This window comes from Clinocottus analis, unplaced genomic scaffold, assembly GCF_023055335.1.
Source record: "Clinocottus analis isolate CAN_PGR_092001 unplaced genomic scaffold, fCliAna1.0.p SCAF_17, whole genome shotgun sequence".
Lineage (NCBI taxonomy): Eukaryota > Metazoa > Chordata > Actinopteri > Perciformes > Cottidae > Clinocottus > Clinocottus analis.
Genome location: NW_027175898.1, coordinates 4,498,816 through 4,517,581, shown reverse-complemented (window position 1 = coordinate 4,517,581; position 18,766 = coordinate 4,498,816). Strand labels below are relative to the sequence as shown.

At 44.7% G+C, this 18,766-nt stretch overlaps 1 protein-coding gene across 1 annotated transcript in view; it reads right to left on the bottom strand.

Annotated features, from left to right (window-relative positions):
• The window catches only part of LOC137787782 (connector enhancer of kinase suppressor of ras 3-like), a 43,033-nt gene extending 24,943 nt beyond the window's left edge, over positions 1–18,090 (bottom strand). Inside the window, exons 1-2 of the mRNA XM_068580518.1 lie at positions 17,885–18,090; positions 3,613–3,776 (exon numbers count right to left, since the gene is read on the bottom strand). Of these exons, the coding sequence (XP_068436619.1) occupies positions 3,613–3,776; positions 17,885–17,936 (216 nt within the window). The 5' untranslated portion in view covers positions 17,937–18,090. The remainder of the gene's footprint in view (positions 1–3,612; positions 3,777–17,884) is intronic.
• Between the last annotated feature and the right edge of the window lie 676 nt (positions 18,091–18,766).

Sequence of the window (18,766 nt, the reverse complement as noted above, 5' to 3'; positions counted from 1 at the left end):
CATATATTAAATATTTGAAAGAGCTTGTTTTAAAGTGTTTGCAATGTTTTGATGGAATAAATGGGTTTGGGGACTAGTGAGTTGGTTAAAGGTAAGCAAATAAAGTAGCCAGGCTGCTGTCCTTGTAAATATCAGCATACATGGTGCAGCATCACTGCCAGCAATGCTGCCCTATGTGTGATGTGCCAGTAGCTAAATATGCTCAGCAAAGAGTAAAACAGTACATGTCTGGGAAACCGCACAGGAGATCTGCAAGTGCTTAGTGTGGACTTTTTTTCCCCTCTCTCCACTGTCTCTATCCAACATGAGCTCAAAATATATATACAAATCCACTGAGTCCGTCCTCGACGAATCGCTGGAATAAACGGACTAGTCAAACAAACAGTAGCTGTAGGCCGCCTTACTCATGGCACACTTGACATGAAATGGATTATTAAAACATCAATAAAGATAAGAAAATATACTCAGGGAATAGACGAAAAAAGACCAAATAAACCATGTGATGGTTTGGGTTTCTCATCGAGTCATCCACACAGTAACAAAGGAACTGCAGCACAGAAGCAGTGTGAGTGTTTTCCAGATCAAACGTCTCTCCTGGCCTTTTCATTAGCAGGCTAATCACAGTCACAGCGGTTCAAACTGGCCCACAGATGTCCAGCGAGCTTTTGTCACACTACCAGCTGAGCTAAAAACCACGTCTGAGCAAAATGTGTGGTTGCAGTCAAATGCAATGTTTCATTCTCATAACAGCATTTCAAGCCAAACTGATGTTCTCGCAGGGCCTTTTTGTAATAAAGACATTCAGTTAATGTAGAATCAAGATGGCAGAAGCTGTTTTTGTGTAGGTTTGAGTTGGGGCTCTTTGAAGGGACGATATACTTGCAGAAGTGTCCTCGGGAGAAACGTAGAACGGCTATCACAACACAGCACTTCCTGCCCACGCCACAAGCATTACATGGATCTGACTTGACCATAAAAGATACAAATGTATGGACCATAGAAGGAGGGTCTGTGCACGTGTGCGTCTGTTGCTATAATGTGCTGTCTAAGGTTAAGCTTTATATTATACCCCCCTCTAGACAACGGTAAAATACATTTACAGCAGCTCTGTGGCTCACGGGGCCAGATGATCTGTCCGATACTGGATGTTCAATGTGTGGTGGAGACTGTTAATGCGTGTGTGGATATCATGTGGTGCACGTCTTTGTGCGGGTTGCTGGGGTTCGAGAACAAATGAAGAAGTGTTGGGTTTCAACACTGACTCTGCAAAAGACATCATGGCTCAGAGAAGTCCGGGACAATTAATTGAAATGTTCCCTCTCTCTCGGTCCCTAGACAGCAGTTTGCTCTTGAGAGCTTTTGAAAAGAAAAGAAGCACGAGTATGGATGTTTCCTGTGGGGTTGTGCGTTAGCCAATTGGTCATCATGATATAGGGTTGAAACTATGAACAGGACAGCTCAGGTCCCTGATCTAGAAAAGGTGAAATCTTTACAATGTGTGCACATGCTTAAATGTTTAAAATTCAAGGGCAAAGCCGAGTAGCAAAGTGTCACAAAGACGAATGCGACTGCAGCGACAGAAAGAGTCTGACCTGACGGTAAACAGAAAGAGAGCAAGTGAGGGGGAGGGGGAGTGTGAGAGCTGGTGTGGGTGTCGGGTGATGGTGGCCTGTGTTCCTGTTGGTAGCAATGACCTTGCCTCAGTTAAAGCTAATTGAATCGGGGGCCTCACTTCCTCCCACGGGGCATGTGGAAGGCCAAGGCCTCCTTCTTCATAATAAGGAAACCCCGAAAGACCAAAAACCATTTTTGCTGGACCGCTTCAGTGAGAGGTGAAAGGCTGCAGAGAGTCCAGCATTCCTGACCTTAAATTCCAAGGTACAGAAAGGGAGGGTGAAAATACAATGTGCCAAATACTCTGGCACTAAATTGCATAAGACAACACAATGCAGATTAAAGTTCACATGCAAGAAAAAGGGCTTTACTTAGGATAACAAAACCATGCTGAGGAAGCACTTTCGAGGCAAAATTTATGAAGCCGCTCAAGAGGAAAAGGACATGAGATGTCATTGCCATGATGTCAAAGTCCTAGGGGTGAACAAAAATCTGGGCCTGGTTACTGTGATGGTAAAAAAGGTTTTGAACCACAGGATGTACCATGTGGTCCATATTCTATGACGAGTAAATCCATCAAACAAAAAAAAGGCCCCCTATATGTGTCAAGTGCTTCCAGGTGTGCACTTACAGTGCTCACAGGTAGTGGAAATTATGTTAACAGGTATAAGACTTAGCTATTAGCAGAATGACAAACAATGGAAGAGTGTATTGGTTGGGCGAATGTTGAGTCAAAGGGAATCACATCTTGATGTCTCTGTCCCAGTTCAACCTGTACACCTGGTCATCAAACGTAATCCCTGCAAAGATTTCAAGGTGGCCGTTACAAGCGACATGAGATGTGAGACTAGTGATGAGTCGTTCGCTTACCGCACACTAAATCCCACATGTGCACGGCTCCAGTGTGCTGACGAAACTGATCACTGACAAAAGAAAATCGCATCTTTTTGAGCCCTGACATCGTTTGAGCCAAACCTGTTGGACCGCCAGCTTTCACATCAGCGGCCATGCAAGATTGTTGCGTGTTCTTGTCGGGGAGAGAATTTCCAAGTTTCTTCAGTGTAAAAATAAGCATGCCCCAAACGATTAATGTAAAGCGTTTTAAGAGAGCGTAAAGGCAGAAACGCTGACACTGATCAAAAACGCAGGGACCACAATCTGGGGCTTTTATGGCACAGGAAGTGATAAAACTCCAAATCAATCCCATCTGCTGCAAAACCCGCTTCTCCTTCAGTTGGAGCGTGGACGATTTTCACTCTTTTCATGCTCACTAGTTGAAGGCAGATATATTTTTGTGCTGGCAGTTCTTCTGGGAGCTATGATGATGGACAATAGGTCAGCTGATTCACTCCTACAGTGCCCAATAAGAGCCAAACAGAGGATCTATAATTGAACCAAGAAATATGGCTGAGAACATGGCTGAAGCCGTAAGAATGATCTGTCTGACAAATATTCTGTGCACTTTTATGTATTTAGCGCGTGATCCACATGCGAGGGCAAGTGGGCGGAGAGTTCTTATCTAACAAAGTTATCAAACTGTCACTCTTTGCTACACGATTACTATCAACTGCCTCTATAACCTCACATTGCTCCCAACCGCCAAAATCAAGCCCAAGGCCTCTTTGACCCGATCTCTCTTCTTCTTGAGCGACACTGCGGATCCCCCCCATGTCCTCGGGCTGCTTCGTGTGTTGTGGAGCCTCCACACCCCGCTGAGCTGTGTGGGAAATTATGAGCCTCTCTGCATCGCTGGTTCCTTTAGCTGCCGAACCAGAAACTACAGGATGGGGTGTTTTTTTTTTTTTTTTTGTCAACAGTTAGAACGAGGGGAAGGGACAGTGACCACAACGAGAGCCCCTGCTTTCTCATACATCCTACTGAGAGATAGTCATGTCCCACGATTATGCTTTTTACATGTAACATCCCCGGTACTGTGTCTGGATGCGCATCACATTAGCCACATACACACACACGCATGCACGGCGCAGGTCTACTGACCAGAGCGCAGAGTAGATCGACAGCCTCCAGCACTAGTTCCTGGTGTCCAATCCTGGCCACGCCAAGCTCCTCCAGGTCTTGATGCGTGATCTTCAGAAGCTGCTCCCCACTGATCTTCTCCCGCTCAAAGTTGCTCACATACTGCTGCAAGCTGTCATCCAAACCTGGACACGCAGAGAGAAAATAGAGGGAGTCATTAGACATACAGAGAAAATCACAGAGCTTTTCCGCTCTTTTGGTAATGTTCACTTCAACTGTCATTTGTAAGAGCTCTTTGCTCCAATTCAAACAAAAATATACTTCAGATAATAAGAATGAGAGCTAGAATAGTTCAGCGCTAGTGTCCAGATAGTGTGAGTGTGTAGGTACAGTGCACACAAGGAACAGGTGGGACTGCTATCTTTGCTAGACAAACACACCACAAACAGTCTAACGGTTGAGACCTTTAAGTCTGTTGGGCTGGTTAAACAATGGACAGCTATATTTGTTAACGTATGGGTGTGTGTGTGTGCGTGGATGTGGATGTGGGTGTGGGCGTTTCAAATCGTGCCAGTGTCAGGGGCGTCCCCCTGCTACTATTTGGAGCGACAACAATAAATGAGCGTTACGCTTCCAACGGCTTTGGTCATGGAACATACAAGGATGTGACTCCCATGAATACAGCGTTTACTGTAGTGAACTGTAACAGGCTTGTCTGATACTGTAGAATGAGTTCTCTACAGTACACTGCCAGAAATAATTAATAAACTCAAACGTGTGTGTGTGTGTGTGTGTGTGTGTGTGTGTGTGTGTGTGTGTGTCTGTCTAGCTCTGGGTGTAGGAGTCAACGCCATCTTTTTCCCTATCAAAGAGTGCACAGAGAGGGGGCAGCTGCAGATACATGGCCCCGTGCCCTGCTTTTCTGAAAGACACACTCACTCATTCTAACCGCACAAGCGCGCACACGCAGACACACAAATAATATTCTCCGGTGCGCGACAGGGTTTGGCTGATCCATTTCCAGTTTGATATTCAAGGCACTGCTTTTTTCAGCAACATGTAACTTAACAGCAGATAACGGCATCCTGGTGAAATGTAGAGCATGTTAAGATCGAAGACTCGCTGGGTGTGTTCTGCGGTGACGAGACACATTTGTGAATGGCACCTCATATCTTCATGCCTCTGTGACACTCGGTCTCTACATGTGTTACAGAGAGTATGCAAAGAAGGTGATAATGTGTGCGAGTGTGTGTATCGGAGTAGTTAAATGCTGACTAAAGATATTACATTGTGCATTGATATTACATGTATTAGAGCACCAGAATATACACACACACACACACACACACTTATTTAACTAGATATATTTTTATTTAACCCTAAATAAAAACAATGAAGCCCACACCCATTTTCTGCAGTAGTTAGAAAAATACCAATTGAGGTTTTGATAAACTTTTATTATAAATATAAAAAGACCTTGGAAAGTTATTTTCAGCTTCTGTGAGGGGTGAACTACATATTTTCTGCCAATGTTGGTACCATTTTCGTTATTTCATGTTAGAAATGTCAGCTTTTTTCTTTTGTTCTTGTCCCACTGGTTTGAAGTATGTCATTTCAAATTTCAAGATCAAATTGGAACAAATTTAAATAGTGTGCAGGATGAACAGACGTCAGTACAGTGCTGACAAAGCTAAGCAAACAAAAGAGTAAAAGCCAAGGTAGCTGCTGTTAGCTGCTCAACATTCCGGTACTGCAGTCCTTTAAAATACTTATTACTAAACTGAGCAACACTACACATCAGAATACGCTGCATTGTGTCACCCTTGGGCTCACAAGACCTACAGAAGTCTCCCTTCAAGGCCATTCAAATTCCTTTGCGGCATCAAAGTTCCCCTGTGACAACATATTCGATCCTCCAAAAGAAAATATCTGCGAGAGCTCAAGTCACCTGCACTGAATCAAAGGGAAATTCCATCATGGCTTGTTAACCATTAGCCTCCACGAGTCAAGTCCAGTTAGGCTCATTGGATTTTTCTCATTCCTTGGCATGCTAATTCAGCAGCACGGCTTCAGAGAATTTTGAGCTTAACCCCTGACTGGCCAACAGCGTGAGGCTCTTCTTCACATAGTAAGACTTAAGGGACTGAACCGCCCTGAACCCACAACAGCACTAACACAAGCCAAACACAAACACTCGGCCAGTCTCTTAATGCCATCAGATAAAAATAAAGACTTGGATCCAGAGGGGTCTTCTGTGCTGTGTTCAGAAGGAATATCATGTGAAAGGGTGCCACCCACCAACCACAAGAATACCGTATCACCCAGATGGACGAGAAATGTGAAAACAGTCTGGAAAGAAATTGTGGGATGAATGAATCTGCACCCGCTAATTGATGAGTGGCCTACACTTTCCTCAGGGCTGTTTTCACTTTCATTCATTAATTGGAAAGTGTTTTCCTCCCACATACTCTATTCCTGATCCTTGACGTCTGCCTTCAGAGAGTTTAGAAATTCCAGATCACTCCAGGGTCCCAACTAATCTGCATTAGCTTTGAATCGGAACAATCACAAGTGTGTTTACGTGCATTAGTGAAAGAGACCTCACTGTAAAAAGTACCAGATAATTATGCACGACAGAAAAAACGTATTTCTCCCCCACTGCACTCAGAGGCCGAAGGAAGAAGGTAGCTCAGCAAGCTTTTCCTCAGGACTCAACCATTGACACCTTCTGAAAAAAGGGGGGTGTCCTTACAGTGGGGCTTATAAAACATTTATTCGGCCTGGATCAATGGCAGCTGGGGTGTGTTTATGTGTGTGAAACTATCAATTTTCATTAAAAGCTAGGGTAACCAGTAAAGGAGATAAGGTGTCACGTTCTTGTGAATTGAGCAAAGCGTGGAGGAAGGGGGAACAAGGCAGGACTGTGTGAATGCTTTTCAAAAGGCTGCGCAGGATGAAACGCTTTTTGAGGCGTTTTATGGCCTCTGTGAACCACTTGGCAAATGTCCTCGAACCAGAGCAAGTGGGTGTGACTGTGAAGCCCGGGCGAAGACACATGTCACCAATGTCAAATTCACCCGCGTTTCCAAAAGGCTGGACAAACATTCAACCCCCGCCCCTCATATTTTGATTGACGAGGTCACGTTCGTCAAAAAGACAGAAAAGTGCAATTTGAAGACGTCGCCGGTGATGGTGAATTTTTGTGAACGCCACTGAATACAAATTCTATGAAAAAAAATGCTGAGATAGTAGCATTGTACATGACAACCTGTTATAATGTAGTGCAATACAATTGATTACAGTACCAGTTGTCACTCAAGGTAAAAGAAAAGACCTTCCCTGCATGAGGAAAAAAAAGGGCATCTGAGCGAAATCTGTGACCGATAAACAAACACAGGATAGGAGGCAGATGCCAGTGAGTCTCAGTAGAGCACCTGCTGTTCACTGTGGGGTCTTTCTTACCACCCACCAGCTCCCATTCAGTAAACAGTGATTATGAGAAGAACAGGTTATCAACGCAACACTTTCAGGGTATAAATGGACACACACACGCACACACACACACGAAACTCAGTCTGGATGCAACAAGTGCCACCAGACCTTGTTGGGGGCCTTGGAGCTCTGCAGCCTACTTAAAGGCTGTGTAAGCACACATTTCTGGCAATGTAAACAACAGAGTCTTTCCGCTGGCAAATGGCTAGGCTATTTTTGCTGCAATCTCGACATTTCCCATCTGCACGGAAGCACAAAGACAGCAGATTGTGCTTAATGTGGCCAAGTACACGAGAGCTCAGGATCCACTGTGTTTGAGCGATGAAAACGTCCCCAGAGACGGGTTGGTGCATGTAGTCTTAGACAAGTCCAGTGTCCCGTCCGATCTATGATGATTTTTGATCGACAATGCTTTCAATGCAGCTTTTAGTTGCCAACTTTTGGTTCTCAGGGGTTGGATTACACCAGAGAAGAGCAAACAGTCTTTCACCTCCAACAGAAAGAACGAAACAAGCTCCCTCCTCTTCACCTCCCCCCATCTTTCAACCCCTCCCTGTGCTCCCGCTGGGAGCGTAACACACACTGTGACAGGGACACACACACAAACACAAACCAATATCCCCACTGGGGGGGCCAGTGGGAAAGCTACTGGGTGTAGAATAGCAAAGCCACTGTAACGCTGCCGTCTTTATTTGTCAGCAAGGCCTCTAAACCTGCTGGGAACAGTCAGGAATTTGACTCATTGTTCTCCGCTGAGCAGCTCCATTGTGGGAACTCACAGCACCCTGGCACAATGGTCTCTTGCCGGACCAGGCCATGCTGTAATTAGAAAGAAAGAAAAGGCTCCTCTCGGCGACTGCTAAGCTATCCCCTAATGCATGACTTCACAAGACAACAAAGCCTGTCCACACACACACACACACACACACACACACACACACACACACACACACACACACAGGACTGACCCTTCAAATGGGAGCTGGGGAGAGGAGTTACACAATGGTGCTCTACATGTCCCCATCAAGCATGTTGTGTCCTCATCTGAGATCAGTGTAGTAGAATGTCACGGCTTTCTAGGAGACTGGTTCGTCAGTTCGGGGGTGAAATCATCTTATTTTATGGTCGCTTTGAACCAGTTGTTTCTCTGACATTAGATTATAGACGTTATCGTGTCATGTTTAAGTCACTGGCTGCAGTTTAAGATATTCCTGCAGCAGCTGCATTGGGCATAGTTTTGAAATCAGAGGGTGAATATCTCTGACAGCATAACTGGACATGAACCAGTGCGACCCATGTTTTAATCTTCCCATTACTTCCTGCAGCTAACAAAGGGTGTTTCACTTCATGTACCCTAATCTTAAAAACAGACTACAAAACGGCCGTGACATGTCCAGAGTGAGGGAAAGCAGCTGAGGTTATTCCCTGCACAGGCAGACAAAAGCAGCTCTGTCTCTGACAGGGTGATGGACGATGACTGATGAGAGAATAGGGGGTCAGAGTTTGCGGGGGCTGTCGTGGTTGAAGCACATCAGCTACTCGGAGCACCAGCCCCTGGGCTCAATTCTCAACTCCAACAGCACCCAGCCTCAGACACAGAGCTGGTAACCTGTCAGATTTTCAAGTTTAAGCAGGTTTCAGGGTGGGTGAGGGTTGGGGGGGACAAAGCTTGGTTAATAAAGGCTGGGGCGAGGTGAGATTTAACATCTGGAGGTAAAGCAGAGCAGAGGAGCCCAGGAGGGTGTGAGATACTTTGGGTGTCACACGACGACTTTCATAAACTGAGGAAAAAACAAGATGGTAGTGAGAGCGCTTGAGAAATGAAGCTGCTGCAGGCACATCTGTGAACGTCTTTGCAAACCCGCACCAACCAAAATAGTTGTTTCTTAAGCTAAGGGCGTGAAAAAAACTGAAACTGGTTGACTGGGTCACTGAGTTTACAAGGTGAAACATTAGGTTTGAGTTCAGTTTTACATGCTGCTCTTCCACAGGGCCCGCAGTATGTTCCTTTAATACTGAGGATTCCTCAAGTGGTAAGCAACACGTATATGAATGCCGGATAATGGAGCCGGTTAGCTTAGCCTCGTACAGATACTTGAAACGGGGAAACCAGCAGACCAGCCAGCAGAGACGAGACGTGGGTTTGTGAATCCCGTCTGACGCTGGACACTAAAATGAGAGCGCTGTTGTTTGAAGAAACAAGCTATACATAAGACTGTGTAGATGCAGTCATTGAGACGCCACCCATTGGTTTGTAGACTGTCGTTTTGAAGTCTTGAGTTTGGCGATTTTGCCATCTTGGAATACGTCCGTTATATGTTTTTGTTTTGTAACCGATAAAATGGAAGTTACAATATTTTGAATGCAGAAGAGTGATGAAGAGATGCTTCATACGGCTCTGGTAGAGTATTCATTTTAACTTATGTTACCTGAGATTTATGCTCTGCACAAAGATTATTTTTATAATCACTAGAAAAGCCCACTCTGAAGCATAGCCCGCTTTATGGTCTATTTTACTCTCAATGGACCAGGATTTACTAAATGAACATCACACTGTGTTGAAGAAGACTTGAAACTAGAGATTAAGACTTCTGTTTACAATATTTTACTTAGTTAATAAAATAAGTGAGAAGTAAGCTGATTTTTTCATAGACTTCTATATGATCAGAGGAGTCGCTTCCTGCTGGACAGTAGACATAATGCAAGTTTTAAGACCCTTCCGCATCGGCTTTACTCGTGACAACAAATGGTTGCTGTCTGGTTCAATAGAGCGCACAGTGACTATTTTTGAACGCACCCAAGGAAGTAACTTCCTTCTCCTCGCTCCTGGTCCTGCTTCTCCACCCACCACAATCTTTTGTCTTTCCTCGGCCTCTCTAACTTTCATATTGTTGCGGTTCCGCCTGTTAACATGTGGCCCAAGATAACCACAGTCGTTGTGTTTTGGAGGTGCAAGATGCAATAGAGACTAACCATTTTGGGAATGGTCCTGTGTTTCTTTCAGTTTGAATCACAATAGGTGCGACATCAAAAGGCAATAATGACTCACTTCACGTGGCCTGAGAGTCACTGAAATGGGATTTTTCATAACAGACTGCGCTGTGTGTGTGTGTGTTTGTGTGAGTGTGTGCGTGCGTCAACAGGATTTCTCTGACACTCACTTTGCTACAGCCTACACATTATTTCCCAAAGTCCAAACTATAATTAAAGACTGTCAATTGTGACAAACGGACAGAGACAGAGGGAAAGAGGCAAAAAGCGGGGGAACAAAAAGGCAGAGACAGAAAAAGACAAGGAAAGACGAAAATTCATCCCATCACATGTATGATCAGGGTGGCCCTACACTCTGATTACAGAGCAATTTACCAGCACCATAATAGCTGTCTATGGAAACCACAATTAAGATGAACCAAATTTTGGAGAGGAAACGTGCCGCACTCGCATTTAGTTTGCCATGGGAATGGTGTTTTAGCACTCAGGGTAACACTGGATGTGGGCATATTTTCTTCCCTTTGCATCCGTTGTGCCATTATGTTGCATGATAACGCTTTTATGAAACAGAAAGATACGACAGACAGAAGCAAGCTGTTAATTAGACTGAAGATAGCTTCACATCGCCCCCGTGGCTCATGTGGTTGAGTGCAGTACTTACTAAATTCCTAATGTGGATCCCCATAAGCAACTTTGGATAAGAACCCGCTAATTGCTATTAATCTCCCAGAGGGTAAATCCGCCCCCTTGAATCTTGTTTAAAAAAGTAGAACGAAAGACTCCACTGCCAAGTCATGCTGGGGATTTACTCGATCAAAACCGACAGCGGGTCCATCTCTGACCCTGGCACAGTGGAGGGCTCTCTATCAGCCGGCACCGTCCACACGCAAATCTGAGCTCGCTGTCTGCTTTCGACCCGAGCCAAACCCAGCAGGGGCGCTTCACTGGAGCAGAGCAAAGTTCGTTTAGTGGTCACAATTGTTGCCAACAAAGAGCTGAAGCTTTTGGCTGGAGGTGTATAAATAAAGTTTACAGCCACTATAGTGACAAGGGAAGTAGGAAGAGGTTGGCGGGGGGTGAGAATGTGGCCACAATTCCAAGATTTACAGCTGGCTTGTGTCCAGGTTAGGGGAGTAAGAGATAGGGTTTTAAAAAGATTGCGAGCGTCATTAGTTCATCTATCCTCTCCATAGAAGACCAACAAAAGAAATACTCAAGTACACACGCCTCACAAAAAAGGCGCGTACACTGAACACAAGGCCACAAGTCAGCTTTCCCACAAAAATTCATAATGACTCATAAGGTGACAGAGACGAGCCGATATAATGTACACTTGAAGGAATTATGCAACATAAGACACCACTATGCGGCCTTCCGGCCTTCGCCAGCGGATCCCGTTCTGGGGGATGAGTCATCTTCAAAGAAGGACAGCGATGAGCAATAGTGTGTCACCCACGAGCCAGGACAGGGCGCCTGTGACGCAGCTTTTAGGAACCCACATTCATTCAACGAAAGTTGCTCTGTGGTTACTATACAGACTTTTACAGGTGTTTAAAGAAACGCCTCACATTTGTTGTTGATGCTCTAAAACTAAATGATAGATTTCCCATGGACGCACACAAATTGCATTTTGCCATAACACGCCCCCCCAACCTCGCCCATATCCAGGTCAGGTTTGTTTGTGCTCCTGCCGGCACCTGTTGTGGGTCTCTCTCCAGCCATGACATGACGTGCTCATATGAATGATAAATGTACTGTTGACTGGAAAGGGTGCCCCATACAAACAGATGAAGGGCAGGTGAGAGGGTTTTCCCAGGTGACTACAGCAGCGGAAACAAAAGGACAGATCAACAGAATCTCCGATCATTGTTGCCTCAGGTCCATCATTTATTTATTTTTTTTAAAAAGGAGTCACCACTCCCTGCTTAAACAAATTCAAAACCCACATTTTGCCATCCTCCGACCTATTGAATTTAGATGAAGGGAACTAAATTGTTTTGTCTATTACTTTCTTCTAACTTCTCAGCCTTGAGTCTAGATCCGCTGAGATTGGACACAAGACTTGTCAAGTTCCAGCCTCTGGCAAGCGAGTCGATTATTTTAAGGTCAGAGGGTTGACAAATTTCTCGACAAAGTCAAATTTGACGAAGCACAACAGGTCGGATCTGTCACGCCTGACCTGCATTCTTATAAGTTACCTGCATGTTAGACGCTTTGCATGTTAGGAGAATGAGATGAGAAGTGAATGAGATCCTCTGGAAAGGCCCAGTGCGAATGACTTCACAGCTATTCATTCGTGGAATTTTTCTGTGGACTCCCATGGGGATTTTCAACCATAACAAAATGAAAACAGAAGCTCGGCACAGTGGTTTCCCCTTATCGGCGTCCGAGAGATATGCGCCTTTGTGTGCTGTAGACATTCAAGGAAAAGCACATGTAAAAATAACCACAAAGAAAGTATGGGGCTTCCCTTTAATCATGCAGGTGTGTTTTTGTTGTTTCCCTGGTTAAAACAAACACTTTCATCCCTTCAGGGTACCATGCTGCTTGTCGGCCTCAGAGTTCATCAATGCAATAGCAATGCTGTGAAAACACAGACTAAGCCATTACAGCTGCCTTATCCATCAGCAGTCTCTAATGTAACAAGTAAACAAGAGAGGCGACAAACTCAGGGACTCGGCACAGCAAGTGAGAACACCCAGGACAGCCTGCCTGCAAAACGTAGTTCATTCCAACACAATGTGATGACGCAAATACAAACATGGAGTGCAAAATGAAAGCCAGTAGATTATTCAACCCTACGAACATATTTCCTACAGGGACGGCACTTTTAAACTGTGTGAACTCGCGAGACAGGAATTCAGTCGGTCTCTGTAGAGGACCGGGAAAATACGGACGAGTCTGAACATGTTCTGAACAAGCTCTTATCTGGCATCCACCCAAGTGCCCGGCTCAACCTAAAAGTGGGTAACAGTTCATAAAGAGACACGTCACATCATAATCATGATGACATTTACACTCCATTACAGTGTAAGCTGGTGGCAGGATGAAAGAGCTTTGTGTGTACTTGGTCAGCGACGGGGGACCATCAACTCGACCGAGGTTAGCATTTTAAATCCTTTAAAAGCAACTGGTGGCCCCAAAAGAAACAAAAAGGGACATGTGTGACCTGTTTTGACTGCTCATTCGCAGAGCTGCTGGTTTGGTTTGGTCGGGAGGAGGAAGGGGGGACCCAGCAGTAGACTGCATTCCTCTAATGTCCCGTGGTTATTTGAGCATAACTGCATTAGCAGTGCTTTGATAGCAATACCAACACAGCCATTCACTTCCTTTTTCCTTCTCTACGGGAGTTTTAAAAATCAGCATACACGCACAGACCTGGTGCAGTAGCAGGTGGAGAGTCGAACATATAAAAAAAGAAAAGGACTGGGTGAGTGAACCTCATGACACGCAATAAACCAGTAATTCTTGGCATCCCTGCACAAGAGGTCAGTCAGCGTGTGATCCGTATTTGCACTTGTGCCCGCAGTGCCACCTCAGGTTGGAGCGTTTATTCCTGTGGTTTAAGCACGCCACTTCGCAAGCCTATGCTAGGGAAGAGCGGGGTCAAGTAGCTTGCAGGTCCTGCTAAGCCGAGATCATGAGAGAGATTTGCGATGCACATTTTAGATTTGAATACAAAAAGCAAACTGGTCCAGCCCGGGTTGGCCGGCATACAAGGTGACTCTTGTCCTTTGCCTGGCATGGAGACAAGAAATGTTGGATATTCATGCAAACACAAACTGCTTTTGGTTTACTGATAAGAAAAAACATCACACCTGTATAGTGCTGTACACACAAGAGATCATTACGGTGTGCTGCCCAAACACAACACTGCCTTCAAGCACAACCTTCAATCAGACCTGTGTTAAGTCTTTGTCTCCTCATTGCGAGATTAGAACAGTGACATTAACAATTGACGACCTCTCTGAAAAGTCCCCATATGTTAGAGCTCCTGGGGCTATATGGCTGGGACACCAGGCCGTGTGAGAAACGGGCTGCGGAGAGGGCCGGCAGGGACGAAACCACAGCAGTCCCTTTCAGTCTCCTCTCCCCAGGGGGAATCCTCTTACAGCACTTCCCCTGAACTCGAAAGGCCCTTTTCTATGGAACGGTAACATGGTTATCTGGAACACAATAGGTCAATTTTAAAAGTTGAATGGCCGGATGACTGAGAACTGGTAAATGACAAAGACGGGAGTTTTAACTCAGGGATATCAAAAAGGACGATTGACTTTCAATTGAATACATTATTTCAATTTTGTTAATTCCTTAATACGTGAGGCCAAGAGAAGGGGCATACACTGCCTCTAAAGCCTGTGTCTGAATATATTTAACACCCATACTCACTATGCATTTAAACAAACATAGGACCTCACTTGTCCGAAGAGGAGTGAATGCCTTAATACGGGTGAGGCGTCTGCAAAACGCTCCTGTTTAGGAAGTCTCTGGTTTTAGCCAGATAAGGATCACGAGCCATCATTGCCCACACCTCACTATCATCTCAACCCTCAACAGATAAGGCAACCCGTCGGTGGAATCACTCAGCATGTGCGGACTCGAACACAAACGCTGCTATTTTCTGAAACACACACACACACACACACACACACACACACACACACACACACACACACACACACACACACACACACACACACACACACACACACACACACACAGAGTCAAGACAAAAGCGCATTCAGCACGTTTGCCACCTCTCTGACAAGCTAATTGCCTCCTTGGCACTTTGGTGCTACTCGAGAGGCAGGACACAGCAACACACGGCCTTGCTACTACTCTCAAGTTTCCAGCCACATGACATCAAAGACGTTTTATGACGTGGTGAAGGGACACACTGCATCTGGCCGATGGTATCGGACTTCAGGTTACGGTTAACGTTCGACACCTGTACACGTCATTGATGAGCTACTGAGAGGCCGACATGAGATCACGGGTACGAGACAAATGTGGGCCACTCGATCAACAGGACTTCAGTGACTTCTTTCTCAAAATAAACCCATCTCGTGCTTAAAGCCACGTCCAGATACAGGGTTTTAAAACTCGATTAGCCGGTATACAAGTACAGAAAATGCTGGAGGACATCCAGGATTCCAGCTTGTGCTGAACTGCAGACTCTGGACCTGTCAGACAGTAGTTGTGCAGATTTGCATGTTTGGAATGCCTTTAATGCCTTTGTTAAAACTTACAAGGTGGACAAGTGGGGAGGGAAAAAAAAGGAGAACATTTCATCATGTTTAGGACTAAACATTGCCAGACAGTCTCAGCTGAGGCATTGCCAATGGATTCAGGACTATATTTGGAAAATGACGAGCAGCATATGACTTAAACTTTTGACTTTGTGAACATGTGCATGTGGGTTACGGTATCAATCATGTTACTGTAAATAGTTCCTGAAACATTAGTTAACTTTAAAAAACGCCACACAAACCCAAAATGTTATAATTTACTAGTTAAAAAAAACAAAAGCATAGTCCTGTGTATGCCTTCATTAGAAGAGTGCATCCCCCCCTACGGTAAGTAGTCCCACACATGACATGTGGAATACCTATCACACGACACCACAGGTCCAGCTGGAAGATCAGAGTTGCGGTTATGGAAATGTGCTTCAGGGCAACTCTAGTCCCCAAAACAAAAAACAAACGGGGTTTCAAATGAAAGAACCAAACGCCCTTTCACTGGCAATAAACATCCACCAACCGTTGCTTGATCTCCTGGGACAATGCAAGCGATTAACAACAGCCTCAATACACAAAAGCAGTTCCTGTCCTACTGAGGAGACAACAACCTGGGGCAAACGAGAGCGACGGGCTGCTTCATACGGCGCTTTGTGGAAGTCTTAATTGAACTTCTTTCGTGCAGGCGCAACAACTCTGCAAACGCCCGTGTTTGCAATTGGTGTGAACAGGTCAACCGAGGCGATGACCCTGCACTCAAAAAAGGATTGTAGTTTGATGCCATGCCGCTTGAGTTGGATATGAAAGGAATGATCACACAAGTTGTTTTCTTCAGTCAAACATCAAATCAGTGATTACGTGCCATGTTGAGGCTGTGTGCTACACAGTGGCCACCGAGGACAAAACAACCTTGTTGAGGCCGAATAAGGTTTGTGTTGATTTTGTGTTAAATTGCGCTACATTTTTTCATTGAGACATGAGGTCTTTAAAAACGACTGACCGGGCAGGCGGACTGACCAGTCAGGAATCTGTTTAGTGGTTTTAAATTATGACAACAAGCAGCGCTGTATTTGGAATATTAGCTCTATTTGTTTTGTGGCTCTGGCTGCTTAAAGGCAGATCTGACGTCTTGCAGTAATTGTAGTCTACACCCACCAGCGACGCCTCTAACCAACGCAAATGGCTGTTTAGTCTTTGCTAGACCACAATGGGGAAAGTTCAGATTTCAGGGGAGACTTTGCGAGGGTGTAGCCGCTGCTTCGTTGAGTTTGGAGTGTACAAACAAGGCAGCAGAAGGCACTTTTGATTAAGTCTAATTAATTGCAACCCTGATTAACAGAGATGTATAATTACCTAATTGGCCTACTGACTCACCACTTGGTACTTTGAATTGTGAAAAAAGATGACCCTGTGGTCACCATCCCATCGTAATGTACCAGGCATGCAAAGTGAATGGGTTTTATGAAATATGTCCATGAATGGTTTGCAGTCAATTCACTTCTACCGTGTTTGGTATCTGCAAATCCACTGAGACGGACAGCAATGGGGCCTGTGTAGAAAACTACAATTGTTAGCTTGACTCAAATCAACAGATACTGCACTACATCCCGTTTCCATTCCCAAATGTCCTAAACAGTAAGCAAAGACAAAGAGCTGGCAATACAAACAGCCCCATTACTCGTTTTGGTATAAAACACACATACTCTCTCGCTCTTTTATGGAGTTTTGGAAGGATAGCGCTCGAGTACTTCCATCCATACTTCACATACCATTTGGTGTCGCTCACTGAGCATACCTACACTGTGACTGAACCCAGGCTCAGCAGCACTTGTGTCATTGCCATAGCGAGCATTCCTCTGAGCATCTGAAACAGGTATGTTTTATGAGGTGTTAGGGGGGAAATGTATGAATAAAAACACTAGAATTGATTGATTGAGTTATTGCAACACCAAAGCAGCGATAACATTTAAAGAAGCACTTGTCACACATCAGTATTACTCAATTAAAAACAATGAGTAGTAAGGGAGAGTGTGTATTAGGCTGAGACAGTGATCCCCGTCTTTACTCATTAGTAGAAACTGGCTTTAGATAAGAGAGGAAACACTAGATAAGAGTCTGGAAGGGGGGATAACGTTATATGACTTCGTGATTTCCTTCGGAAGTGTCTGTCGCGGAATCGGACATGTGTACCTCCAGCACTGTTGTTGGAGAGAGGGGTCCGTTAATACTCGTCGATGAAAACCGAAAAAAAAAAAAATGTCACGCAAAACCCGATTCAGACATTGCAAAAGAGCGTGTATATCAGACGGATTACACAGAGAGCACGAGTTACACAGCTCAAGTTGCGAACATCTGGAGGAGTAAAAGAAAACGCTGTCCCATTGTTAAGCGCTTTGGCGGAGGTATGTTGTCACACGGGAGCAGTTTCTACGAAACTAGCTCGAGATAACAGGCAGCGACTCGTGTGGGAATGGCTTTTAAAACAGCAGTGTTGCCGTTCATGAGTTATTTGTTTTTTATGGTCAAAAACATTTGAGAATTTCGCGTTACAAACAAAAGTGCTCCAGACTTACCTCTCATCCAGTCGATAACTTGCTTTTGCGTCCACTTTGTTATCGGCTCCATGGCTCCTTTACCACAACACACAGACCACAAACGTGCCAACGATTTGGCGACGTGGTTCTGCAATTTAAATAATTTACAAAAATAAAATAAAAAGAGTTGCTGTCACATTCTCAACAGGTCGGTGCTGTTCGTCTGTTTGTGCTCACCCACTAAACAACTCTGCACGCGCGTGAGAGGAGGCTGGACTGAAATCCCTTCAGCTCCTCACCGCCTCGCGCAGGGATCCACGCTGCGTTCAAGTGCTGCCGGGAATCCGAGGACGAAACACAGTTAGTGTACAAATAAACAACCAAGCAAGTCCCGAAATAGGATTCTTGCGTTCAAATATTTATTTATCCGCTGATTTAAGAACATAATTTTTTATAAACTTATTTCTGGCCCAAAAAACTCGAGCATCAAACAATCATTACCTAATTGTATGGGAGTTTACAGAGACCACCTGAACGTACCATATGATGTCGGTAGTTTCTGTATGTTCACCGCCCTCATTTGAAACTGGAGGTGTGTGTTGTCCACAAACAATGTGCTGCCCAATTTATGTATTAATGTTTTTCTCCTGAAGAAAACTATCCAAGAACGCAGATTTTACTGTGAGTCTGTCAACGTATTATAAATTGCGAATCACAGTTTAAAAGGTCAGTCCATCCTTTTGTAGAAAGTGCATTAAACATCTGTTTATTCACGGGTCATATTGGTAACACCTATACATGACATTAAGTCCTCATTGTTTCATTACCAATTCTTTTTCGATCAGATTTGTAGTCACCAAGTCAAATATCGCGTAAGAAAAAACTTCAGAAGCCGCTGAGACTTTTTCCTTGCACTAAATG